This window comes from Cydia splendana, chromosome 4 (genome assembly GCF_910591565.1).
Source record: "Cydia splendana chromosome 4, ilCydSple1.2, whole genome shotgun sequence".
NCBI lineage: Eukaryota > Metazoa > Arthropoda > Insecta > Lepidoptera > Tortricidae > Cydia > Cydia splendana.
In genome coordinates this window covers 20,579,143-20,606,751 of record NC_085963.1, presented here as the reverse complement: position 1 = coordinate 20,606,751, position 27,609 = coordinate 20,579,143, and the positions used below count along the sequence as shown (strand labels likewise).

General features: G+C 37.9%; 1 protein-coding gene across 1 annotated transcript; it reads right to left on the bottom strand.

Annotated features, from left to right (window-relative positions):
- Nucleotides 1-157: 157 nt before the first annotated feature.
- On the bottom strand, nt 158-26,807 carry LOC134790231 (uncharacterized). The gene is made up of 9 exons (XM_063761064.1): nt 26,741-26,807; nt 24,038-24,213; nt 22,185-22,342; nt 21,412-21,596; nt 19,913-20,148; nt 6,708-6,836; nt 4,991-5,121; nt 1,901-2,085; nt 158-312 (listed from the first exon to the last, which is right to left on the bottom strand). The coding sequence occupies exons 2-9, from the start codon at nt 24,116-24,118 to the stop codon at nt 173-175; spliced, it is 1,245 nt and encodes a 414-aa protein (XP_063617134.1). The 5' UTR covers nt 24,119-24,213; nt 26,741-26,807; the 3' UTR covers nt 158-172.
- Between the last annotated feature and the right edge of the window lie 802 nt (nt 26,808-27,609).

Here is a 27,609-nt window from a genome sequence, read left to right as displayed (position 1 = left end):
TTTCTTTTCACGAAACATTTTGCTCTTGTAACAAGGTACTTTTGAATTTTCAATTTCATTGTAAACTGGACCGATATTATCTTCCTTTCCTGCTTTTGTCACCTCCCTTAGGTACTTCCCTTTACACCAAATACCATCTACCTCATATGCCTAGGGTAGGTATTCATTCTATTTACTCATTATCTGGGCAGTTTTTCTGATCGGTTCTGATGAAGTAAGCGCGACTGATGTTGTTCTTGTCCAGAACAGCGTAAGCCTTTTCTAGGACTGACAGCTCTGGGTTTCTGGATCTGGTAAGGATCCAAGCGTTACCTGTAACATTTATCATGTACAACGTTAATTACACACTCAATATTGTTCTTGGTCATGAAATATGTATTCTACGGTAGATTAAAAAATGTATATTAGTTGCCTCGCATTTAATGTAACAAAGGGCAGAATGAGATACTATACATAGTTTGCATTTATCAAGCATATAGTACTTCTCCGAGACATAATCGTAGTAATAATAATAATAATCCCTTGCTTTTAGATTAAATTGTCTTAAAGGGCCTCTGCGCTGTTGGCTTCGGCCCCACGCACGCCTCCCAAAGGTCCGGGACCCCATGGTCCCGAGATATGGAATAGACATACAAATAATAATAATAATAAAATGCTTTATTGCACACTACAAAAGAAATGGTACAAAAGTATGAACAGGTACAAATATGTAGGTAACAACAGGCGGACTTATCGCTAAACAGCGATCTCTTCCAGACAACCTTCAGATAGTGAGAAGGCGAAACAAATTCAGGTTAACGGGTGGTGCGAAAATAAAACAAGTAATAAAAATAAAATACATATACTACAAATATAAGAAATAAAAATATACTACATTTATTACTATATAAACATTATATAAATAACAAATAAATATATACATGACAAAGGAGGCTATAAAACAACAAGGAGTTACAAGAAAAATTTTGAAAAATTTATGAAAGAGACAAATAATGATTTTTTAATAGGCTTTTAAAAATAAAGAGTGATTTAGCACGTTTGATATCAATAGGCAGAGCATTCCACAGCCGGACAGCGCGAAAACTGAAAGAGTTAATGTAAAATTTTGAAGAAGAAGGAAGGGGAACCAGTAGCAGATTTTGAGAGCATCGAATGGAGGAAAGAAATTTAAATTGAGTTTTGAGATAAAAAGGAGTATTGGGATGAAACAGCGTGACATACAGGAGGGAAAGAATATGTATGTTGCGACGGAAACGGATAGGCAACCACTTAAGCTGCGAACGAAAGCTTGATATGTGATCGAATTTACGCAACCCAAAAATAAACCTAATGCAAACATTTTGAAGTCGCTCGAGTTTGTTCAATTGCTCTTCAGTAATGTCTAAATAACAAATATCAGGTATTAAACTGAAAACTGAAAAGTGTAGAAGACTAAATGATAGGTACCTACCTCTAAGTACCCACTGCAATCTCAAACGACCATATACGTAGACTGCAACCAAATAGGATAGCAAATAGATGGAGAGCTAGCCGCTCGGATCTAGTAATAAGGATAGTCTAGCAAACTAACTAGAGTAGTTTCGTTGCTCTCATTATCATATACAATTTTCTGGGGATAGCTCTTAGTCTAAAAGGGAACCAATAGCTTGCCTTTATCGGACTAGAGAAATATGCTGTTCTTCCAAACTTGATGAGGTAATATATAAAAATCTTACATGTGTGGAACACTCCAAAGTAATTGCAGCCCCAAACGATGGCGTAGATGTTATAATCCACGACCTAGTAGGGACCTGAGAACACGAACGGCAACGAAAGACACCACACCAATGGCTACTCTTCGTCAGACTAGAGATATATGCTGTTCTACAGAAATTAATGAAGGAATAACCAAGAATCTTACGCGTGTGGAACACTCCGAAGTCATTGCAGCCCCAAACGACGGCGTAGTTGTCATAGTCCGAGTCCACCACCCAGTAGGGAGCTGAGAACGCGAAGGGAAGCGAGGGGAACCGGACCGACAGCTTGCCTTCATCGGAGCGGGACACTTGGTGAGCCTCGCCTTGAATCTCTGACATTATGCCCGTCCTGGAAGCAGATGGGTTAAAGAGTTAATTTTGTTTTGGATTAAAATCAAGAGTTCTGGAACTCTCCCCGCCTGCTGTTGCTTAGCTCGTTATGTTAACTATAATGTATTTAATATTGTTATAATTGTGCACAATAAAGAATATTATTACTACTACTACTATACTACTCTCTATCGCTGCGCTGCACATCGTACCCTTAAATGCATGCGAATAGTTAACGATCCTTTCACAATCGTCTATAAGATAGTCATATTTGGTCTGGTAATACTTGTAGGAATTAAGACATAATGGTACTTAATGCTTCTTTGTAAACTATTCATTAATAAGTTCCAGATAATTTCAATATTTTACTTCTTCGAATGTTACAAAATGTTAATGCTTATGTTTGATATGGGTACCTGTACCTAATGTGCCTTTAAAAGCAAGTTCAGTAAAACAAATTGAATCATTCTGAAATATAACTATCGTAAACAAGTATGCGTAAAACTTACCATGATTCTATTGGCCGATGGAAGGAAAGCGTGTAGTTAAATATATGTACAAAAGCAAAATTTACTTAAAAAATAATTTATTCTTAATTAAGACTATATCACATTTTTTTTTACAGCATGATGAAAACAGTCGTTACTTTCTCACAAGTATATAAGCATCGATAGACGTTACCATCATAAGCTGCCTGTAATAATATCGCTGATGGTACTGATGGTGGGCATAGATAGGTATTAATTATCAGTGGTAAAAGTAAGATATAGTTAAAACATCTTTCTATTCTAGCCTCGTAAGACCCAAGCCAATTTTTGCGCTTTGAATTTGGAACTTTCTATTATTTTTGTAAGAGTTCAAAACTCGAATTTAATTTGTACGCGGGGACTTACGAGGCTAGATAAAGCAAGAAAGTAATGACTGTTTTATCTTGTCTTTGTCGCGCGATAAATGACGCGACTGTCATAGTTAACTAATTTAGAGTTGATTGAGGTAATTATGAAGCAGACAAACACGCAGGCGTCAGAGGACGGAAGGGGTACACAGAGGGGCCAGTAGGACGAGCAGAACAAGACACGCAGACATCATCAAAGGGCGGAAGGGGTAGACAGTAGTAGCAGTAGGACGCCAAACCGGAGGGGGGTTCTGCAATATATTCAAAGCGGTCAAGATAGAGGAGATAAGAAGAAAAAAATAAGAATTAAAAATAAAAAGTACACTGTAGTCCAAATTATTCTTAGTAAGTTTAAGGCTTTGGACATTACAACATGATTTGCTCATGTCGCGTATCATGCGTATGTAGTACTACCAGATTTGTTGGTAAGTAGTGAAAAATACAGTGTAGAAAATAAAAACAAGCTAGAAAGAAAAATACAAGAAGCTGTATTTTGCAATAGTTATAGTTGGTAAAGGTTAATCACATTTATTTCAATATGGTTAGAGTTACCGATAGATTTTTAATACAATGTGATTTTTATTGTGCGCACGATAGTTGCCAAGTCGGTAAAATTTTCACTATTTCACCGAGATGACAATTGTTACACAGTATTGTAACAGACGAAAGGATAGATAAAGGAGTCTTCCTCCTTTATTTCGACGCTACTTTTAAATAAAAATATGTTATGCTTTTCTTTTTTTTGTACTGTCTTTTTGCCCTGCGCATGTGTGCTTTATGGGATAACCAACTTTTCTTTTTTTCTTTCTTTTGCAATATAAAAGACAATTTTCTAAAGCTACGAAAATAATGGATAGTTTATCGTCAATAACATTGTTCTTAAAGTTCTATTTACATTATCCAATATAACAGGTCCTTCAGTCCAGTGGCGTGCCTAGGGTTTCGGAGTAAGGCAAGCCGAAATATATGTTTTCGTAATAAATGTCCAATCTCACTCTTTTGACTCAAATGAATTTGCTAGCGTATCGCGGCGAGCTATCATAGCGCAAAGGGCATACTAGGTACTACTATAACTACTAGATAGAATTTTACAAACATATCAGAGGGCCTACCGTGAACACTGAAGTTTGCAAATTGCATGCTTCTTTCTCTGTCACTCTAATTACGCCTTAATTGGAGTAAACCAACAATCCTTCTGTTTTGTAAACGGCCGTACAAAATTTTCTCTTAATGCGACTGACTTATCTGAGAATACACAAGTCGGGTGTTGGTTTTGGCGCGGACATGATATCCCGTTTTTCTACAAAGTTTAACGATTTTACCTTGCCTTCGTTGAGTAATACGTGGACGCATCTCATACCGTCACAAGGAACAACTTCATCAATTGTTAACTTCATCAATTGTTAACACTTATAAACGTCACAACAAACGAACAAATCCACATTCACTACTTAATTCAAATTCACTTAAATAAATTGAGCTTTCGTTACTTTCGACTCGACTAAATAATAATATACTTGAAGTAAACGCGTGCCCGTACGAACTTATGCAGCGAACTTCACATCAAAAGCCAGGCTTAATTCGCCTTATAAAATTGCTATACATACCAACAAATAGTTGCATCGTTCTATGGCGGTTTGTAGGCTAAGAGCGCCTAGAGCGGGATGAAAAAGCAAGCCCGGTTACAAGCCGACGAGTGCGAGCAGGATAGCTAGAACATCCTACGCCTGATTTATTTCGCGCGTACGAGGCGCCACCACGGCAAAAATTTGCAACACGCCGGCGCCGCGGTCCGAGCGCTGTGGCTTGAATTTAATAATACGGGTTCATTTGGCGCGCGGTTTAAAAATAATGTATATTGATTATTAATCTTATCACTACGTAATTTCGGTAAGGCAACTAAGGCAAGCCCGGCTTTTGGGCTTGTATAGAAGTACCGCCACTGCTTCAGTCCAGTTAAGGTCCAGGTCAAACCAGAGCTATATTTTAATTCATATTTTTTGGTAATATACGTTGTACCGAAACTTACAAGCTGCTGAGCTGTTTGTTGACGACGCCGATGACGCCGTTGTCCTTTTCGTTATAGTCGGCGGTGACGCAGCGGCCACCTAGCTGGAACACCGCGAAGTACCGCTCGGCCTCGTACCACTTGCCCAAGTACTGGAAATATAACAAGAGTAATCAGAAAGTATTGTTTCGCCGACGAAGATTTCTGTTTTTGAAATAAAACCTGACAAGTGTGCGTCGGATTCTCCTACCGAGGGTTCCGTACTTTTTAGTATTTGTTGTTAAAGCGCATCAGAAATACATCATATGTGAAAATTTCAAATGCCTAGCTATCACGGTTCATGAGATACAGCCTGGTGACAGCCAGATAGACGGATGGATAAACAGACGGACAGACAGACAGACTGTAGTAATAGGGTCCCGTTTTTACCCTTTGGGTACGGAACCCTAAAAACTAAAGAACAAAAGATACTGTCGGCGAATAGTGCAACCACGAATCTCCCGTCCGTGGAAACTAGAAACTTGGATTAAAACAGTACCTATATGTAAATTCAAAACACACAGTATATGTAGCATTAGAGTATATGTAAGTATTTTTGGTCACAAAAGCAATCCAAACAGAAAAGCTCAAACAAATGAAAACTTACGACCATTTTTTCTGGTTTTCGATCCCTACCCATCATTTTCATTTATTTCAGTTTCAGGGTAAAATAAAAGTTATAGTGACACAAGTGACACAACCAAGGAAACACTTTACAGGGTCGACATTTGAATAAAAAATAACAGAAACAAAACAAGACATTACAAAAATCAATAGATCTATAAAAATCTTGGAGGTGCTAGAATTCGCATCTATGTCATCTGATTTATAGGTCTAGTGTTTTGCATATATTGTTAACGTGACTCATGAATATAATGTTTGAAGCGTGCATTTTTGATTAGACTCGCCTAACAATCGCACTCCATTTTCATTATCATGCGCGACTAGGTATATAGTTGTGATCATCATCATCAAAATGCGATTTGCGTTCAAGAATTTTGTTTATTGTGAGGTCACAACAAGGGATCATTTGTGACGTCCCACGGGTAAAGGTACCTTATGGGGGTTGGCGCTTACGCTATTATTAACACCGCTCCAATATTATTGCGGCGCCATGCGACGTAAGCGCCGGCCGCCATAAGGTACCTTTTTCCATGGAACGTCACATTTGTTTAAGATTAGATTTGTAGTACCGTCCGTATCTACATATATGCAGATACAATACAAATATTATTTATTGCACACTTAAATACGAGAAAATAATACACAGAAACAGATCACGGCAACTCAAGTACCTTAAGTAACAACAGACGGTTTGATATATGAAGGATACCTTAATTTGAAGAGAGAAATACATTAGTAGTCTGGTTGAGTTGAAAATGACTGAACATAGGTCATGGAAAGGCATTTGCGCCTCGAGTATTTTTAGGCTCTTAGTTTAAAGCGGGTCACGTCTACCGCATGCATCCGGATAGGTGGGCTAGTATAGCCACCAAGTGGATGCCGTAAATTAAGCGCGGACGTGGACGTGGCAAGTCCAGATGGAGACGACGGGACGACTTAGACACCTTCATCAGTAACTGCAGATGGCTGGAAAAAGCACAGGAGTTGTGGAGATCAAGGGTAGAGGCCTTTGCCCAGCATTGGGACACTATTAAAGTCTAAGAAAAAAAAAGTTTAAGGAAAGATGATGACTTACCCGACTGGGGTTAAAATCGGCCATCACGCCGACATCGGGACACGTGCCGAGGAAGGGCACTTGCGCCTCGCACATGCGAAGCATCACGAATCCACACAGGAACACTGCTATTTGTCTAATCACCGACATCTGAAACAAACCGTATTATTGACTTATTTTATCTTTAGTTGCGTAGTGGCAACGTTGCGTTGAGCAGCAGCCTAAGAGTTGATTGCCGCTGACAAGACGCTAGACGCTAGTGTCGGCGACTTGTATTTTTTATTTATTTAGCACTAGTAAAGAACTATTAAGTATCTATTTAATTTATGAAATTTAAACGACTCGGCGAAAATGAGGACCTTTGACGACCTCACGAAAGTTAGGTGCCATGCTACCTTATAAGTACGGTAAGTACCTCCTAAGAACACTGAATCTTGAAATTCAGTTTCTTTTAAAAGTGACAAGGTAAAAAAATGTATTAGGTACCTACCAGTAGCGGCACGTGAGAATTTTTGCTAGGTAACCCGTAGTAAAAAAAAAAAACACCTACCTAACCTAACATTAGGTACTTCTTCTGCGCTAGATGTGACCTTGGACGCGAACCGTTGCAGTTAGTGTAGCCCCTAGTAGTACATATATAATATAACCTTTGCCGTACTTGTCATCACTAATTAATCTCAAAAGATAGCGTGGTAAACGTGTTGACTCATTTAGCAAACAATTTACAACACAACAATCAAAATGGGCTACGTAAAAATACCTATTCTTAAAAAACACGAACTGACCTTAAATACACCTGCACTGCGAACAATACACAACACTTACTTACACACAAAATACTAGCTAAACTAAATTTCACTGGTTAAGTAAGTTTTAAATATCAATTTATGCACAAAAGTAACTAAATCACATATAATTTTCCAATAACAAATGTTTGTAAAACACCGGGAATCGCGTATGAATGTTGCCATGATAATATATTCTTTTTCATCCACGAATTAAGAAAGCTAGATCTAGAAACAGGACTTTATTTGAAGAAACCTCCGTTAATAAATAACTCAATTTGAAACTACATAAGATTCTTGGGCTCAGTAATAAAAGTTATCTGTATTTTCAAGGTTTCCACAAAATATGATATTAATAGCAGCGAAATACGATAACATTTTCCACATTAACATTCAATTAATATTTTATTTGGCAACATTAAAGAATCGTGGAAAACATTACACACTCCAATATAAACCTTATTGACTTAAATTAAGGTTTTTATTTCAAATGAGGCAAGAAAAAATTGTGGAAACACTACACAGTACACACTCCAATATAAACCTTATTACCTTACATTTAAGATTTTTATTCAAATAAATAACTCGACGCAGGACCGAGTTATTTTTGAGCTTTTATACGCGGACTCGAATAGCGGAGATTATGCGTGTGTGCGTGAATTTTCGTATCTGTGGTGGTGGCTCATCAATGAATAGTGAAGTTTAGACTCGAGAAGCTACTAGAGATGGGTCGCGGGTATTTACCCAATTTACCCACCCAGGTAAATACCCGGTAAATACCCATCTACCCGGTATTTACCCGTATCTACCCAAATGGACGGGTAGATTCATTTCTTGTTGCACATGTCGATTTGTGTTAAAGTGGAGATATAAACCGAGTTAATGGCTGTAATTATTGTGTGTCATTTAAAAAGAAATGGTTTAGTTGCAGTTGCAGTTGTAACTAAGGAATTTTTAGTACAATTTTAATAAATATTAAAAAAGGCCGTCATAAGAGTATTTTTATTAGACTTGAGTAAATTATCGTACTTATACGTTGATAATACACATTCCAACTTCGGTCGGCGGGGGGTGCGGTTGGGGGGGAGGGGGGAAAAAGTGAACTTTTTCATATTTCTTGGAATCTGTCATTAATATCGAAAAGTGTTGTATGTACAAACTAAAGTAGACATAATTTTCTACAAAAAAGGTTATATACATTTTTGTCCTAAAACTAACTGTGTTTGACTTATAAGCTTCACAAGTTGGGATACTGCACAATTTTTTTTTATTATCATTCATAAGTATTCTTTATTTTCATCTTTCTAATGTATATTAAAAGCATTTTAAAACATTTCCGGAAGCCAGGGAATGATTTTACACGATTTTCATAATTGGACTGATATGTTAAAATCGAACTTCACCTCATAGCAACGTTTTCGTAATTAGTTTGAACATACATTTTATGTAACATTGTAAAAAAATACTTAAATTAATCTTATTTATACTCACATACCATTAAACACATCAAATTTAGAAGTAAAACGAAAATACCCGCGTATTTACCCGCGGGTAGGTAAATATCGGGTATTTACCGGGTAAATACCCGCTCTCGGGTATTTACCCGGGTAGTTACCCATCTCTAGAAGCTACACTTCGCGCGCCCGCTATGATTGGTTGAACAATCTATTACAAAGCTTTAGTACTACCAAGTACTACGTAGTGTTTTCGTTATGGATAATAAGTTTGGTATATGTAGCAAGAAATGTTAGGCAAGCCGGTGGGAATCGGGTTGTATGGAGTCGCCGCCACTGGTACCTACTTATATAAAACATTTGTAACTTATTGCCTCTCACAACAATTCATTGACATATAAATTATCAACGCCTTTTTTACTGTTTACATATAAAAATATGCCATGTTTATCATTATGAGATCATTGAACAGACAACTGATATAAGCAACAAACCACACCTTGCGGTTACACCTACATATTTATTGTATCACGGACAAGTGTCCTTATGCATCTACTTTTAATTCAAGAAAAATAAATAAAAATAAGTAGTAGTTGCCTCCTCAATAGCTAGTAGTAGCAGTATTGGAACAAAAATCTTTACGGATATGACGGTCGTTCTTGTCTACGTGACAGCGTGATAAAACGGTATCCGTCACTTTCAATCGCGCTCTGTTAAAAAGTGACGGATATTTTGTTACGTGGATAAAGCCATTCATAAGGACTGCTGATCAGAAGTACGAATGTTGCCAAATCAAGGTTGAAAATGTATAGCGGTAAAATCTTGTAAAATGTATGAACCGTAAAAAGTGCCTTTAAAACAGCAGTTCCAAACCACGCGGAACCAAAAAAGATCGTAGGTGTACCTACTTGGTTATTTTTCCACTTCAAAACTTAATTGGAAGCCTCCATTTAACAAGGGTGTTCAACTCGAGCTTTATAATAGCTTTATATGTAGCTATACTATACCTACTGCTTTGTTTTTACTACGGGTCATGACCTTAACCCATTAGGTATTCTAAGGCAATTGGCACTACAATGATGCTAATGATATATTGTCAAGCAATCGGGTCATTCGTATTCAGTGGACATCTCTTCAATAATGCCCCGATGGAGAAAGCAGTGGTAGAACAAAAGAAGCCGATGAAATGGGACCTTAGAGTATAAGTACGAGTACCTACTGCGCATATATTCATATTGTCGGTTGTTTGTTGTGGACATTTGAGTATATTATATGACCGTATGCACCGTGCAGTCCACATGGCTTATGACCGCACAAAATGTAGACAAATCACATGTGGTCGCGATCCTCAGTAATGAGGGAACGAGGAAGAAGATGAACGTACGACTAAGTTGTCCTAGCATGCATAGCAGCCGCAACATCCAGTCTGAATTTGGAATTTGTGAGCGAGAATACGGTAAAAAATTGAGAGAATTGTTGAATGGATGTCACGGCTGTTATGCTTGGTAGGGCTATAGATCCGTTAGAATGTCCGTTGCCAGTGTTGTTAACCGCTGATATAAATATAAATATTAATAAATATTAGGGGACATCTTACACAGATCAAACCTAGCCCCAAACTAAGCAAAGCTTGTACTATGGGTACTAGGCGACGATATACATACTTGTATAGATAAATACATACTTATATACATAGAAAACAACCATGACTCAGGAACAAATATTAGTGTTCATCACACAAATAAATGCCCTTACTGGGATTCGAACCCAGGACCATCGGCTTAGCAGACAGGGTCACTATCCACTAGACCAGACCGGTCGTCACGTATTTGACCTGACCTTAGGTAATTATATACATAGTGTTACATTATCTCTTTTTAGGTGCATATCCCAAAACTTCGAAAGCTGGGTAATGTTGAAATTTGCAAATATCTACTAAACCAGAAGGGCTACATACTTACTTTGGCAACGCTTGCCAAGGCATCTTGCTTACTATTGCTACAGAAAGTGCTTCTAGTTAGCAATTTCCAAAATTACCCTGCTTTTGAAGTTACCACAATATATGTAAATATACCAATTGTATTTCTAGATTCTGTCGTATTATCACGCAAAGAAATAAGTTGACCGATCCAAACTTTAAAAAAAGGCATCCTGTAGAGAAGCCAATTGGGTTAGGCTAGGTAAGATTAGTGAACCTTCTAAAAATTCAATGGGTTTTAGAAAAATACGCGTTCGGTTAAGTGAACATTTTGTGGTTTTAATAATCGGCTTTAAAGTTTTCCCGTCTTTATAACGTATGACTCGTATGAAGATGAGCACAAACCATATGGGTAATCTCATTTTTTTTTTATTATATAAATCCAGTACATGTCTGTGTCCGTCTGCTATATGATAAATAAATAAATTAACGAATATTAACTAAACCAAAAATGCATCTAACTATATCTTTTCTACTCAACCAGGCAATATTAGGTATAATTCTAAGTGCTACTTAGGTATATCTTGCAACTAAAGCGGAATGCACATTGGCAATGGGAACTGCACTTGCTACACATAATATCGCGGAACTAGGTCGAAAGTATCCTTCCATGTAGGTTAGGTCCGTCAGAACGGTACGCCTAACGGTCCGCGCTGGAGATGCCTACATGAAAGGAGGCAGCGAGCCATAAGGGGCTGTCCATAAATTACGTCATCGATTTTTGACGATTTTGGACCCCCCCCCCCCCCTATAATCATCCAAAAATCATGCATCAAATGACCCCATTTCCTCCTACTTCATGCTACCGTCATCCGATGTCCAGACCCCCCCCCCCCTAATTTGAAATGACGTAATTTATGAATAGCCCCTAAGACCATAATGGAACTTAACATAACAATGTGAGAAGCTTAAAAATAGCATGGACGTATTGGACATACAAGTCAAAAATAAGTACCTACCTAGGGCTACAGGTACTGCAACCCTATGAGGTACCCTAACCTTACAGAGCATTACGGCCCAAAGAATCTGGAATTTCCTGGATTCAACGGGCATTAGTAGTGAATTTTAATTCAGAATAGATCACTGCTTGGTCGACGTGGCACTTAAAGGCCCACAACACCCCAATAATAATAATAATTGGACTGATTTTTTTGGCGCGTAAAATTTTAGCAGAATTTTATTCTCCGTTCAACTGTACAAAATTGTTATGACTTAATCCTGACTTATTCCTGACGCTGCTTTAGAACTTTTCGAGGCGCAATTTTATTTTATTAGAGAATTTATGTCAAAATGCGGAATATTTGTCAAAATGCGCGATAGATAAACTCCGCCTGGTAGTTTTTCCTTTTTACTAGGAGGACAATTGACTGCATTTTGAGCTGTCCGCTGTAACTCGTGGCTCGCGGTCGTCAATATTCGCATTCGCCCACTTCCTTCGCCATTGAGATTGGTCGTGTGCTGCATTTACCTTACCTACTTGTATGACCTTTTAGGATAGCCTAGATATTGGTGATTGGTGAATGATTCCTATCATGCAGTAGACTAGTGTTGATAAATGAAAATTTGTTTGGGGTAGACACGGAAATTTTAAAACCATTAGCATGGTATAATAATATACTCCGCCTGGTACTACTCTCTTCCAGGCTTGTGTCACTCTGGGAAGAGAAGGCCATGTTTTATTAGACTTGACCATTAGCTTTTCTTAAACGTTGACAAATGTGGAGTGTCTTTTCTAAAGGGCTTATTTTTGTATGGTGTTCATAGAGAAATAAGCCCTTTTGAAAAATCACTTCTCAAATACTGTAAAAAAGGAACTAAAGTCATGAAATCTTTCTAAGATTTTGGTGTAGTGCAGCGGTCGGCAACCTTTTAGCAGCCAAGGGCCACATTAGTAGTTAACGAAGTTGACGCGGGCCGCACTTTGGTAATATTTGTGACTTTGATGTTTGTCAATATTACATACAAAATAGCCAGGGAGGCTCGCATGCGGCCCGCGGGCCGCTGGTTGCCGACCGCTGGTGTAGTGTATTGCGGATTGGGAGACCAGTGATTCATAAGTTGAATCCAACGGATCTATCGTCGGGTCTGCAAGCGAATGTTTGCGGTCTTGTGTCAACACACAACACACGATTTACAATGTAAATTGGAATTTATGGTATCTACATAATATTTAACAGACTTTTGTGGGGTAGTTAAGTTTCTGTTTGACATTTGGCTGGAATCTCGGTCGCGCGCTACTGGTGAAACCGAAAATTGAAGTTTCGTGGGGTTTGGCATGTAACGAAATTTAGATCATTGCGGTAGGCTCTCTGCGTTGAAACGTCGGAACTAAAAGTGAACCATTTATTTTACCAAAAAAAAAATGTATAAATACCTATTCAGTCGACTACATATAAAAACTGGGCGCTACAGGTTTTGTCTTTGTTTTTTGCTTCTGTAATATTGGGTGGCATTTATATATCACCTGATATCACGAAAAGCAACATTGAAGGTCAGTTGAGTATGCGCGAAATAATAATATAAGATTAGTTCACTGTTCTCGACCATGGTTCACTTCCTACATTTTTATACAGCGTGTGTTTTAATACAACCGCAAATTGAATAGATGCGTAAGTTTCAGAGCCATGAAATGATTTAAAAATATTTTTATAGTTCAGTCATAAATAACTGAGTGCCATTCATATTTGAATATTTTTCGCGCGGCAATGTATTGTGTAGGTACAGGTGACAGAGAGATGTGACCCCCCTGCAAACAAATTTATATGCAGGGGGTTCACCTCTCTCTGCAGCTGACTGTACATAGACATCACTTGTGATGTGATTGTGACAGATGTGACGACGCATTACTAAGTGCGACGTTTTGAATAAAAAACTATCTAATGATTTATTGCGTGATGAAATATTTTAACAGAGAAAATAAAAGTCGTTCTTCTTTAATGAAACACATGGAAATATGTTTTCACCACACCAGCTCGCAAAGGCTTACTTTGCACTTCAAAAACTGATAGCAAAGTTGCATTTTATTCACATGTGAGGCAAAGTAATCAAATACAAATTTTGAGTTGTTTTCTTATTTTTATGGTAGAATTGACTTTTAAATGATGATTTTGGATGATAAGTATTTAATAACATTCATATGGATTTGATTTGGTTTGATTTTGTTTGATATTTTATATTTAATAAGTATTTGCTTCGGGTTGGTGTGGTGAAAAAATTTGTGTTTCACTCGGCGGCAAATTTTGTTTAACCCTCGTGCTTTGAAACCCTCGCAACGCTCAAGATTCCATTTTCCGAATCACTCGCTACGCTCGTGGTTAAATTTTGGAATCTTTCGCTTGCTCGGGTATCAATAATGCACGAGCGGTTAAACAACAACTTTGCCCCCTTGTAAAACAAATATGAAATAACTATTATTAGAGCCTATGAATATGCGGTCATATCATACACACACGCTGTATTGTAAAGAAAACCAAAACTTCCTTATAATTATATCAAGTTTATTTTCGAATTGTACTCGTAGATAAGTAATCAAAACTGGTTCTGTGTGTCATCATTAATTTTATCTTTCTAGTTTAAATTTTATATTTGTTTACCTACGTATCTGTGTATTTTGTGATGAATGGCTATTGGAATTTTTATATCTCTGTTCCGAAGCAGGAAGACGATTACCGGCTATGCATCTATATAATCCCTTATTTTTAAGTGCTTAACTTATATTCACTGAATTATTTTTTTGAATATTTTGTGTTATATTTAAGTACGAAGGTTAGATTAGGATATAAAGTTTGATATCAACATTGCCGATTTCAGAACACAGTCCGTACCTATTCCCAAACTGCATTTCAGAAGGCTTATGCGCGTTGCTTAGGGCCGGTACAAACGGACTGCAACCCGACTGCAACTTGTGTGGGAACTGCACGCCGACGTTGCAGTTGGCATGCAGCCGGCGTGCAGTTCCCATACAAATTGTGGTTGGGTTGCAATCCGTCTGTATCGGCCCTTAGGTTTAGTATGCAGATAACAGCATGCAGGTTTTTTGCTTTTAACACAGTGCATCCTCGAGAGAACAGAAAACGTTTCTCCCTAGAAGTACTGGAATACAACAAGTAAATAGTTCCTCTAAATATGACTGGGGTGAATTTCGCTTAGGTATGTTTGTAAGTAACCCCACCCAGCAAACATTTTTGTTCAATATTCCGATAAAGGCACCTATTTCAGGTCGCAAATAGGTGCCTTTATCGGAATATTGACCAAAGATGTTTGCTGGGCACCTAATTATTTTTACTAACCCTACCATAAGCACTTATCGGCGAATGATAAGAAATGCGGCTCCCAAACCGGAGGTCATGGTTTGAGTGAATGAATTCATAGTTCCTTGTGAAATTATCGTGATGAATGTAAAATCTCCAACCATCATGAGGCAGCGTGGGTGCTGGTGCTGTAGCATAGCATACTTAGCCCTCTTATGAAGAAGAGGCCTGGCATGTGCCTTGCAGTTAGTAGTGAGTAGGTATATAGCCTACGCTTAGGGACCTAATGATTATGACTACCTACTTACTTACTTACAGAAACACTCTACTGGAGTTATTTGAGGTGCGCTTAGTTTACTTACTGCATATGGGTATGTACTTACCTAACACATATTTTATGATGTGGACAATATGTATTTACATTTACTTGAATCAAAATTCTGCCTAACCAAAAAGTTTAATTTTTTTTGTAGGAATTAAGAAAATTTGTCTTACCTTTTAATCCCGTTCCTAATCACAGATAAACTCAAAAACACTAAGTTCAATCGTTCATCGATTGACACTTGTAAACTTGAATGCTAGAACGCGGAAGTGAACACGGTTGGCCTTCTCACCCGCCTGACCAAGACTGACTAAGATCAACACTAAAATGGTGTTAGCTTGCGCTCAGCTTCGCTTAACTGTTGCAGAGTCGAATGTTCAGGAAATCCAGAGAAACTGTTACTTTAAGAGCCGTATAATCATACTTAATTGGAGAGCGCAGTTATGTTGGACCATTCGGGAATTAGACTCGCCATGAGCTCAATCAGAAACTGGAATTCATTTTAGGCCCGTTACTTGATTCACAAAACATTTTGTCTCGACTTTGAGCTCGGTAGTGCTTGTTAAACTTGACCTAGAAATGTATGTGCATTATGCGTTATCCTATTTGTGAGCTGAATTTATGAGCTTGGTGAATGTTGTGGAAAATAGGCCAGATTTTTTATGCACCAAGTCAATGCCTCCTTGTGTTTCTAATGATGGGTGTTACTGTTGAGCAGTGCTTTTTGTGTAGTGGTGTAGTGTTTATGGAACTTACTTTTAGTTCTAGCCGGAACATGGACTCATATTGACCTCCCACGTGCTTGGACTTACTTACTCGAAGAAAATTGTTTGGAAACGTTTATTGCTTAGGATTTTGCCAGTTAGTAAAATAAATGGCTGGCTGGGCTGTTTTAGAACTTTACTATTTAGTTTTAGTTCCTATAACTGTGCCTCGATTAACTTGCGTTTAGATAACTGGTTAGACAAGGCCTTTCCACTTACTAGGATCCGGACCTTTCGGTTCATTGACCAAAAAGTCATAAAATTCATGCACGTTCATACTTCTGATGAGTCAGAATTTTGACAAATGTGAAGGAACGTCCAACGTATATTTCAGAATAAATAAGTAAGTATTTGGACTTTGAACTTCTTTTTTATAATGTTTTTTTTTTGTGCCAATTTCGTGATTTCTGCCAAATTAAGGGTTAATAACTAGCTTAAATCTAAAATAGGCTCTTTAGGCGTTGTAACAAGGATGCTGGCCGCATTTCCTCGTTATATCGCAATGCTGATACGTTGTACGAGGAAGAGATACGTTCTTCTTAGGTTCAAATGATTCATTAGGTTCAAGTGCTTTCATTATCTTCACTTCTTTTACTAAATTCCCTTTAGATGTCAATCTAGTTCTTAACAATGTGCTCTCTTCTCTAGCCAACTGCCTTTTTTCCGGTTGTGATCACCTTAAAATGTTTACAGACAGCTGGTCAGTTCCTCCTATGATAATTGACCGCTGCAAGGCCGTAGATGGACACGCATGACATAACCGACTGGTCTAATGTTATGGAGCATTATACAATGTCTTTGGAATGACGTAGTCGTTATTATTTTATTTCAGTCGTTACTATGCTAACCTTTAAAACAGGGGGTAAGTTTGTTTCTGATGTAGCTTTTGTATTTATTTTAGTTAGTTACATATTTGGATCGGACCACCGGTTTTTGGTCTTCATTCAGATGGTAACTATCAGCTATCAGTCAGAAGGATTTTGTGTAACTTTAGAATAATATGCTTCTACGTTAACATCATTGATAACTGTTACCTATCTCTTGTTGTATTCATCTGTCTTTTGTTTTACTTTGATTAAATTTATACCGTTGCCTATGGACGCTCACAACCTCTGAGCTCACAACTGGAGGGTTGTCACATGCGCGTTTTTGATCCTTTTTTATGTGCATTGGTATTTAAATGTGGTATGCAATGCATACTTGGTACATTGAAATTATATTATATAATTATATTTTAGTTTTAGCCGAACTCCGTATTATTCTTATGGTGTAGAGCGCTATCTAGATTCGAACGCGTGAACTTAGGAGCGAGCGAATGGGCAAGTTGGCGCAGCGGTCTTATGGCGTAGTGTCGGAACAATTGGGTAGGGGGCGCCGCCATCAACACTAATAAAATATTTTAACTTTTGCTAAATTAAAATAATAAAATTTTAATAAAACGAGAAATATGTCGAGAAAAAGTTTTAGGAAAAATTTAAAAAATTAAATTGATTTGAAATGAAACTATTTTAAATGTATTGATCCTGGGTTTGAATACACGACCATACAGTATCATATGATACAAAAATTCGTCAATCCTTTCGACTGGGAGCGTGGCGTCTCCTGTAATCCGGCTACTCGGAGGTCGGGACCGGAGGATGGTTTGAGGTCGGGAGTCCTGGTGCTGAGTGGCCCATGTTGACTGGACGTCCACACTAAGCCTGGTATTAATATGGACCTCTCGGAGGAGTCTGAGAGGTGCAGGTTAACTAAGGAGGGGCGAACCGGGCCAGGGGGGAAACCCAGCAGCCAAAAGTCCCCGTATCGGGCAGTAGTGGGATAGCGGCCGGGAGTGGGTGCTCAGTAACAGCCTGACCAATATAACCAGACCCGTTCCTTTTGCCATTTTTTACTTCAAATATTTTTTAAAACAGGACTTTGTGTTTGCATCTAAGGTACATTTTTGCTTGACAATGGATACGCTCAGTCTAGCTGACCAATTTAACCAGACCCGCGTTAGACATTTTATACTTCAACTAAACCTTTAAAACAAAACCTTGAAAATATGTGCATAAGGTACATTTTCGCTTAAATATAAACGTTCAGTACCACAACTACCAATATTACTGAAATAGAACCTTATGTGTATACATTAAGGGAGATTTTCCTTAGCGGCTTTCAATTAGTTACTTATCAAAGTTATCATTATCATAAATATCACAGAGTAATAAAATTGCTTTTGGCATGACGTATTCTACTGATATCATATGTCTCTATAATTATGTTTAACAATTAAACTGTGGCAGATAATTATGAACACACGTTCATAACTGTTTCGTTCGCTACTATTGATGGCATTGATGCTGATTGAACAAAAATATAACTACTTAGGTATGTAGTCCATCAGTAAGAAATGGCAACTAAGTAGGCTATAATTCGAAAATGAGGCAAAATAAAACAACCTAGTTTTATTTTATTTTTATTTTAGCGTTGACTTTCAAAATCCCTTATTACAATTTTAATGACTATGTTGTTAACTAACTGATTCACAGTTCAGCGATCTAACAAACCATGATTCTAAGACACAGCCCTCGCTCAAGGAACTACAAGCAGAAAAAACAATTCGCGAAAAAAATCTACACCGATTACTTACATGATACCAAAATGCTATTTAGCACGCTTTACTTCAAGTCTAATTTGAGTAAAACAAAAGAGGTTAAGAGAAACAATCGAATTGTTTATCTGGTGTTTCAGCACAGGACTGGCCGGTCAGAATTACACTCTCCCTGGTTTTATGACTTATTTGGTACAGTAGCCCATAATTCCTGTTACTACTAAGCCTCACACGCATCTATCACTATGTTCAGAACATTATAGGAAACGACTTATTGGGGAGGCTTTTCTTCTTTCTTTTCGGGGATTTCAGGGATTTCGGGCTTCAGGTCTTTCAGTGGCTCTCCGAGTTTCAGGTCTATCTTCTCCGCGGATTCGGACAGGATCAGTTCTGGGACTTGCAATGGTTTCTTTTCTTCTTCCAACTTTTCTGGAGCTATTTGTTTTTCTTGTGGGGCATCTAATTTCACTTCGGGGTCCACCTTCTTCTGTTAAAGAGAAAAAATAAGGTGTTTAATATTTGCTTTTATGTTGTTACAAATGCAGTTCACTGATCTAACAATTACAAGTAGGTACGTATTACTTATAAGAGTTATGTTAATTAGCAAATCAATAAATTAAAGGACACATTAAACAATGAGCGTCGTAGGTCAATGTTCCGTGCTCAAGTTTTGTTCAAGCACAGTATAAGTTTAACACTTTAAACTGTCGCGGTTTGTACACATATTTAATTACACAAACGGGTCTACCGCGATATAATTTAAGGTAAAAACAATGAAATTATATCGCGATGACCAGATTAGTGTAACAGTATAAGTACACACCGGTAACTCGTGGCATTTAGGTAGCACTTAAAAGATTAGTGATGAGCATACATCGGTAACTCGTGGCACTTGACAATTTCTAACAGACTAGTGATGTAACAATGTTCTTCCTATACGAGTCGAGAAAAAGAAATCACTAAAAAAAGGAATTAATTAAACTAATCTTTTAAGTGCTACCTAAATGCCACGAGTTACCGATGTGTAAGTATAAGTAATTAACACTCCTGGCAGGGGTTACAAAAATAAACTTAACTTACCTCAACAATATGCTCAATCTTCTCCGCCACCTCAGGTACGTTCTTGGCAACAACATCCACAACAGCGGACTTCGCAGCAATGGGGTCAGCGGCCGGGTCAGGCAGCACATTGCAGTCAGCCTGGTTGGTCTTCAGGAAGAAAGCCCGGGAGATCTTGAAGCGATCCAGTACGCCATACGCACTCTGCATGATTTGCATGTTGGCGAGGCGGTCGCGGGTCAGCACCCACGCGTTTTCTGGATGAAGGCAAGTTCAGTTAAGAGAGTTGAAGTGAGGCTTCGGTGTTTGTACATTTGCGAGGTGATTCTTAGAAACATTAACAGTTTATAGAAAACTATTCATTTATTCTTAATTATTGTAGTATATTGGCAGAGAAGTTGTCATGGAGGTCGTTCACGATATTTTGCGTTATACATAGTCACATTATTTTATATATAAGTGGAAATAAATACCAAATTACCAATAGACTGTATTAGTCGCATGTAACCTGTCCGATTTCTAAGATCAAGTTCGCCATATATTTACTATGGCGCACTTGATCTTAGAAAAGCGGACATACTGTAGGTACCTGTCTTGATTAATTGGTAAATATTTGACTATTAGTCAGTTAATATGTAATTAACTAAATAGAATCAATTCAGACTTAGTTTCCATTCTAAACGGATAACAATAAAAACAAAAAACTTGGTTATTTCCATGTTCCCTCACATAATTTAGGTCGAATATTGCTCAACACGTTTCGATCTGTTAATAGGAACGTCAACAGGAGCATCACTTCACGGGGATTTTAGGACATAGTCTACAAAACTCGCTTGCAGAAATATATATATACCTATACTTCTTTATAAACTGTTAATGTTTAAGAATATCCACCTCTATAACGTGCCAGAAATTGGAGGATGATACCCCGCTGCTCAGCCGCAACTCCTGATACATTGAGTTCTGTTGCGTTGCTGTTTGAACCTAAGTAATAAAGGTACCTATTATTTATATTCTCAATTAAGACATTAACTTGTAATAGGTTTGAAGTTGGAGGCAAATTTTATCACGTAAGATACTTAAACTTTCATAGAGCCAGGGGTATCATTATCAATAAAGCTATTGCAATGATGTTGTGGGTCATATGGATGACGATAGCGAGCGCTCTAGGTTGGCTAAGTTGGTTAAAATGCGGAATCTGGTTAAGAAAAGCTACTTATTGCCCACAGTCTCAGACGAATAAAACAAATTATTATAAATATTGATGCGTATGCATCACATCTTCAAGCAGTTAACAGCACCTACACGATATAGTTGCCGTAAGTATTAGGTACCTATTTGGAAATAATGGAAAGAAAAAGGCGATCAATTGATTGTCGATGTCGAACTTTCCTTTAGTTTTATCTTGGGCACAGATGCAGAGTATTTCTCGGTGATGCGCCTTTATACCTGAGTGCATAGCCTGAGCTGATCAACACCTCGACCATAGGGTACACGTAAAATAAACTCTTCCTACTTACGCGTATGCACGGGCCCGATGCCACTGCAAGACCACATGACGGCGTAGTTGTCGTAGTCCGTGTCCAAGATGCTGAATTCGTTGTCGAAGGGCACGGGCAGTGAGGAGTATTTCACGATGATGCGGCCTTCGCCCTCACGCCCGATCACTTGTAAGTGCCCGTCCATTACGCGCTTCATTCCCGTGCTGGTTACAATAGAAATGTTGAAGTTAAATATGACGTAGGTCAAGTACCTAGGGAGTTATATATTTTCATGAGAAGTAAATGGGTTTAACTGTCTCGAAAATGTATGACATAAGAGATACCTCAAATAACCGATAATGGCATACGATTTTAATGTGCTGCAAAAAATATAGACAAGATGATGAAAGTGCTAAAGATTTACTCGGCTTAAGTGCACCTTGGTATTCAAAAGTGAAATATAAAAATGTGCTGAAACTACAAAGCGTAACTCCGCTAAGAAATGTTATAAATAGCTTGGGTTTAGGTTCCTTTTACCTAGAAGAATTTTCTCCTAACCCAATGTTGGTACCTTGCCGTTTATGTTGAATCGATTCAAGATTATTATAAGTGTTAAGTTAATCTTCAATAAGAACGTTATAAGTTGACTACAAGTGAGAATTCTCTTACAAAGTGCGCCTAAATCGATACAGCAGTTTGTAAGTATGTTATAAGAGTAAAAAATATACTCTTGGGACAATTGTAAGTTAATATTTTGCTAGTTGGGTCTGGTCATTAGGCTGTTAGTTGTTACTCCTGTAGAATATACTTACAGTGAGTTAGTGATCTCGTTGGATACCAGGATCCTGCCCTCCGGAGTTTGCTCATACTTGGTGGTGACGCAGCGGCTGCCCAGCTCGCTGACTGTGAAGTAACGCTCCGCTTCGTACCAGGTGCCCAGGAATCGGTTCATGTTGAAGTTAGCCATGGGCTGTGGGGAGAAATTAGGGGTTTAAGGGGATTCGTGACCGAACGAGATAGTCGTATGTATCTTTCAGTAGGAGTAATAGCAGCGATAGCGCTAATATTGTTTGTCCTTGTCACAATCTCACTTTTTTTTTCTTCACCGTACGTTTAGTAGGGGATTCATGATGGGGTTGGTAGAAAACATGAGTCTAGTATAACTGGATCAGGCATGAGGGGTGGGCGGAAATGATCGAACGGGATAGTCTTATGTATATCTTTCAGTAGGAGTAGCAGCGAAAGCGCTATTATTGTTTGTCCTTGCCACAGTCTCACGTTTTTTTATTCCCCACCCTACATTTATGGATTATGGTGGGCAACAAATAAACTCGACTAATCATAGTGTCGCATTGTGTATGTCCTGTCCCTAACGGACGCTCGTATAGCACATCTATAGGATCCTACCATCTATGGTACAAAATGCTTTTTTAAAGATGCAGCGCTGTTAGTATCAATAAGTACCAGACTCTTCAAGCAATATTGCCTCAAGTTAAGCTTGTGTTTAAATTGTATTTAGAATGAATGGATACATTAAAACAGAAAAAAGCTGTTCATTGTTTGTATTGGTCGGTTATTGGATAGTTCAATTTAATTCTGCAGAATTAGGCTGGTATTGGAATGTATTTTGGGGTTAATATTCCGGTCGACTTTTGAAAATAGATCTGCCCAAAACAGACAAATAGAAACTAATCCCAATTTTGGCAGTTCTGTTTACATTTCAATGGAAGATATACTAAAAAATACTATTAAACTACTACTAAGATATACTAATAAAAAATACTATGAAGATGCTAGGTAGGTATTTAATTGAAACTCTGTCAAATCTATATAAAGAACCGCAATACTTTGTCGACACCCGCTCTCGCGTCGATGATCCATTGAAATCGAAAGTGCATGAAATTGAAACCTCACCTCGGAGCAGTGACCGAGGACCGGTCGGTGTCTGTGGCCAGTGCTCCGCGCATTATATAAGCACGGTAACGATGAGTCAAGGTTGAGAAGGTTTATGTTGGGATCAAGATGGTGAAGGCTTTTTGGAAGCTTTGGGCTGGATTTTCAAGATTCCAAAAAGTTTAACCTAAATATTTCTGCAATTGCTGTTATGTTAAAATAATGTAAAAGAAAACAAAATTAGTGCGTTTTGCTCAAAGTATCGAGACTGTTCGTTATCATAAATCTAGAAGAGTTAAAGTGCACGGTTTCACTATGAAAAACATAAATTACTTAATGACATAACAATCAGACTTGCCAACATCAAATGCATTTAAGTTTGATTGCTATCGATCGATGATCATTTTCACCCGTCGGTCGTAACTAAATTAATGGGCAGGTTTGTCTAACTTTTGTGTCAGAGTAGGTAAGACTTGGTAATTAAAAACTTAAAAGTTTTAGATAGGAGATGCAAATGTGATTCTAAAATGTTTAGGAGTCAAAACACATTTGGATTGCTAACATGGCCAAATCGAGGACAACAGTATTAGATTTGGAGTTTCCGCTTCACTAGCTCACTACTCGCCATACGAAGACACATTTTCTGACTACGAGAAATTTTGGTATCCAACTTTGCCAACCGACAACCCTACTTACAAACTTATTATTCATAAAAATACGAACAATAAAAATAATGACACCAGTACAAAATTAAATATTCAAAACGACTTACTTGATAATCGGGGCACCATCCTAGTGAAGGGATCTGCGCCGAGGCAGTCGCGATCAGAGCCAGCACGTACAGCCGCCACATGGTGGTTCTTCAGCAGGGGGCACGGGAATGGGCTCTGGACCTCCAGCTCCCGCTTATATACCCTCGCAGCCGGGAACCGGTCTCCAAGCACCCTTCTAAATAGAACTCCTTATCTAGTAAGCTAGGTTGATTTATTATGCCCGTTGGTACGGACGGAGAATAAATTTTGCAGTCCTTGTTAGGTTACGTGTGTGTGTTAATGGGTTTTGCTTTGTTTGCATTTTACATGTTTGCCGAGGAGGCTAATGTGGCTGCGCCGGCGACGTCCCGCGGGTACTGGTTTAGGGTTGCAAGTGAAATTACCGGTCGTTACAGATCTATTAAGTACAAGAACGTAAAACTTTTTACTATATAACATTTTATGTTCTGGCTCTACCGTAGTATAATGATGTTCATGATAATTTAGAAAATTTAACTACCTAAAAGTGTCAATTTTCTTGAATTAAATACGTACGTAGCAAATATGACTAGACTTAATAGGGATAATTATTACACATAAGTTCTGAGAAGCCTTTCCAATGTAAATGTTTTTGGAGAATTGACTCGAGGTTTTATTTTTATATATGCTGGAGTCTTTTGGGTACATTTATGTATCAAGGAATATTTTCATAATTTGCATTAAAAATCTTGCACTAGAAAAACTTGGAATTGAGTAATTTTAATATAACTGAACTTAAGTAGAGCGAAATAAATTTTGATAATTATCCTAAAACCGATTTTGTTGTAACAAACCGACCTGTTAGCCGGTGTAACACATCGTTCGCAAGTCCCAATCTTTGTGTAGGTAAGTATGTAGTAACAACATTGTTTGTTACTGTTATGCAAACATTTCTTTTAGTGTGTAAGTATTTAACCCTCTGTCTATGAACAACTCTTATTGCACTTAACCCTTAATAGCACAATTATCTATATTAATAGAACCGTATGTTTTGTCATGGTTTTGTTGCACCGATGGTATCTGCACACACAGAATGAAGAATAACTTGATTAGCAAAACTGGGCTGGGCTGAATGCCTTTCCCTGATGGGAACGATAGCGCCTGCGTGCTAGGATTCTGCAAATGCAACATCTATATTAGGAATATCTATATCCTGTGTAAAGTAATGATTGTTTTTAAGCATCTTTACGATAAAGAATACTTGCACCATGTTTAGAACTTGAGTTAATTTTATTTTATCAGATTTTGTTATAGTGGGATATTGCATTATTAGAAAGAGTAGGTAACCTATGTGAATGGTAGATCATACTTGTTATTTGAGTTAATCTGTTTTAATTTGCTGAAACTCACTAAAAATATATACTTTAATGAATTTTAATTTCCACCTATTGCAAAATTACTTCAGTTTTCACAATTTGAAAGCGTTCTGGCTCGAACTTTATGGCGTTAAATTGGGATTGTGTTATAAGCAGCCTTACACCTATGTGAAACATTATCTCTAGATCTTTCTAATTATCTCTCCCGCTAATGATCTTTACATAAAGGCTCTGGAATGTTCCCATCGACAAAGCAAAAAGATGCAGCGCTCAGCCAACTGCCTACCGGTTCCAGGCGCGTCTAAGTTGCTTTTTATTTTCTATCTTTCTTGTCTATTTTTAACTCGAGAGCCCAGTAAGGGTAAATTGCCTGGCTAGCTTGTTTTTGCAATTCACTTTGTATGAGCCCACCTCTAATTATGGTTGTGTCCTTACCCGATGGGGTTTTGAAGCGACGCTTCGCAAGCTGGGCTATGTCGTTGATTTTTTTTAATATGTAGTAATATTTTATTATCGTTATTACATTATGTCTTGTAATTTATGCCGCTTTGGCTTTAACTGTAAGCTGTGAAGTGTAAGTGATTATAGTAAAAAAACCGAGCAAGTGCGAGTCGGACTCGCGCACGAAGGGTTCCGTACCATAATGCAAAAAAAAAAAGAAAAAAAAAGCAAACAAAAAACGGCCACCCATCCAAGTACTGACCACTCCCGACGTTGCTTAACTTTGGTCAAAAATCACGTTTGTTGTATGGGAGCCCCATTTAAATCTTTATTTTATTTTGTTTTTAGTATTTGTTGTTATAGCGGCAACAGAAATACATCATCTGTGAAAATTTCAACTGTCTAGCTATCACGGTTCGTGAGATACAGCCTGGTGACAGACGGACGGACGGACGGACGGACGGACAGTGAAGTGTTAGTAATAGGGTCCCGTTTTACCCTTTGGGTACGGAACCCTAAAAAAGACGTAGGTACTTAGGTAGGCACCGACTTAAAGAAATTTTGTAGATATAAGTAACTAATTTTATCGCCCTAAGTTCACTTAGGTACTAAATTTTAGGGCGGAAAAGTTTAAAAACGAACCTTTTTTTGTTTCAAGTTTGCGGATAAAATTAGCATAGGTGTTAATAAATAATTTTCGTCCAGGTCCCCATTATATTTAAAGTTGCAAGTTACAATTTAAAAGGTGTGCATTAAAGACACGCTTGACCAATTGACCAACTTGACGGGCGTTTGGGTCCAACACAATTCAGAAAAAGTTCCCTTTGTGGATGAAAGTTAACGACCCTTTATTTATATCAAGTTTGAGTCTCAAGTAGGTGATGAAAACATGTACCTATGCCGCGTGTAAGGGTTCTTACTTCTTACCTGATTGAGTTCCTCGCCTTTCAATCGTGGATGTGACAGGTCAGTCCCTGATCACAATGTCGGGCACTATGACTCGGTCAGGTGCTTGTAAGGCTTCTAAGCCGAGTGACGATGACGTCACATTTAATAAGATTTAGGATACTAACACGGTAATATTCCAGGTGACACGGCTAAAGAGAAATGCTTAGAAATATATTTATAAAGGAATAGTAGAAAACTCACTGCCTCGGGCGAGACACGACCTCGCGTGTCCGGGATTCCAGCCAGCCGCTCTACCCACTGAGCTACCAAGACTTATCCGTTGACAGAACGTTTCTACCATATCCTTCATATGCGCCTTAGTTAGGGGTGTCAAACCCAACACACAGAGTTTTCCATTTTTCCTTTATTTCTAATAAGCATTGTAGTATCGTTTGCACACGGTTCTGCTCAATACAAAACGAATTTAGAAAGATCATTGGTTTAACCACCAACATAACGAAGGTACAGTCAGATTACAATTGCAATAATTGAACCACCTTCCCATCAACTTTAAGGGTCACACGAACCCGCCGCCAAAAAGCCGCTCCCATACTGTGACACGGCACTTTGCATGAATGATTCAGTTTAACGTTTTTAGGATTGTCTCGAATATAGTATAGTTTTGTTTTATGGCAAGGAAGTCATTGATGTAGCAGCAAAACAAATGACAACCATTTGGCCAATTAGAAACTAATTAAATCTGATGGTGTTGCTACTTCAAATTAAATCCTAAATTGATGGAATAATATTAAATAAATATTTAAATCAAGACTTAATATATAATACAAAAAAGGTTGAAATATATTTAAATAATTAAATATGATTTATTTATATATCGAAGTTTCGTT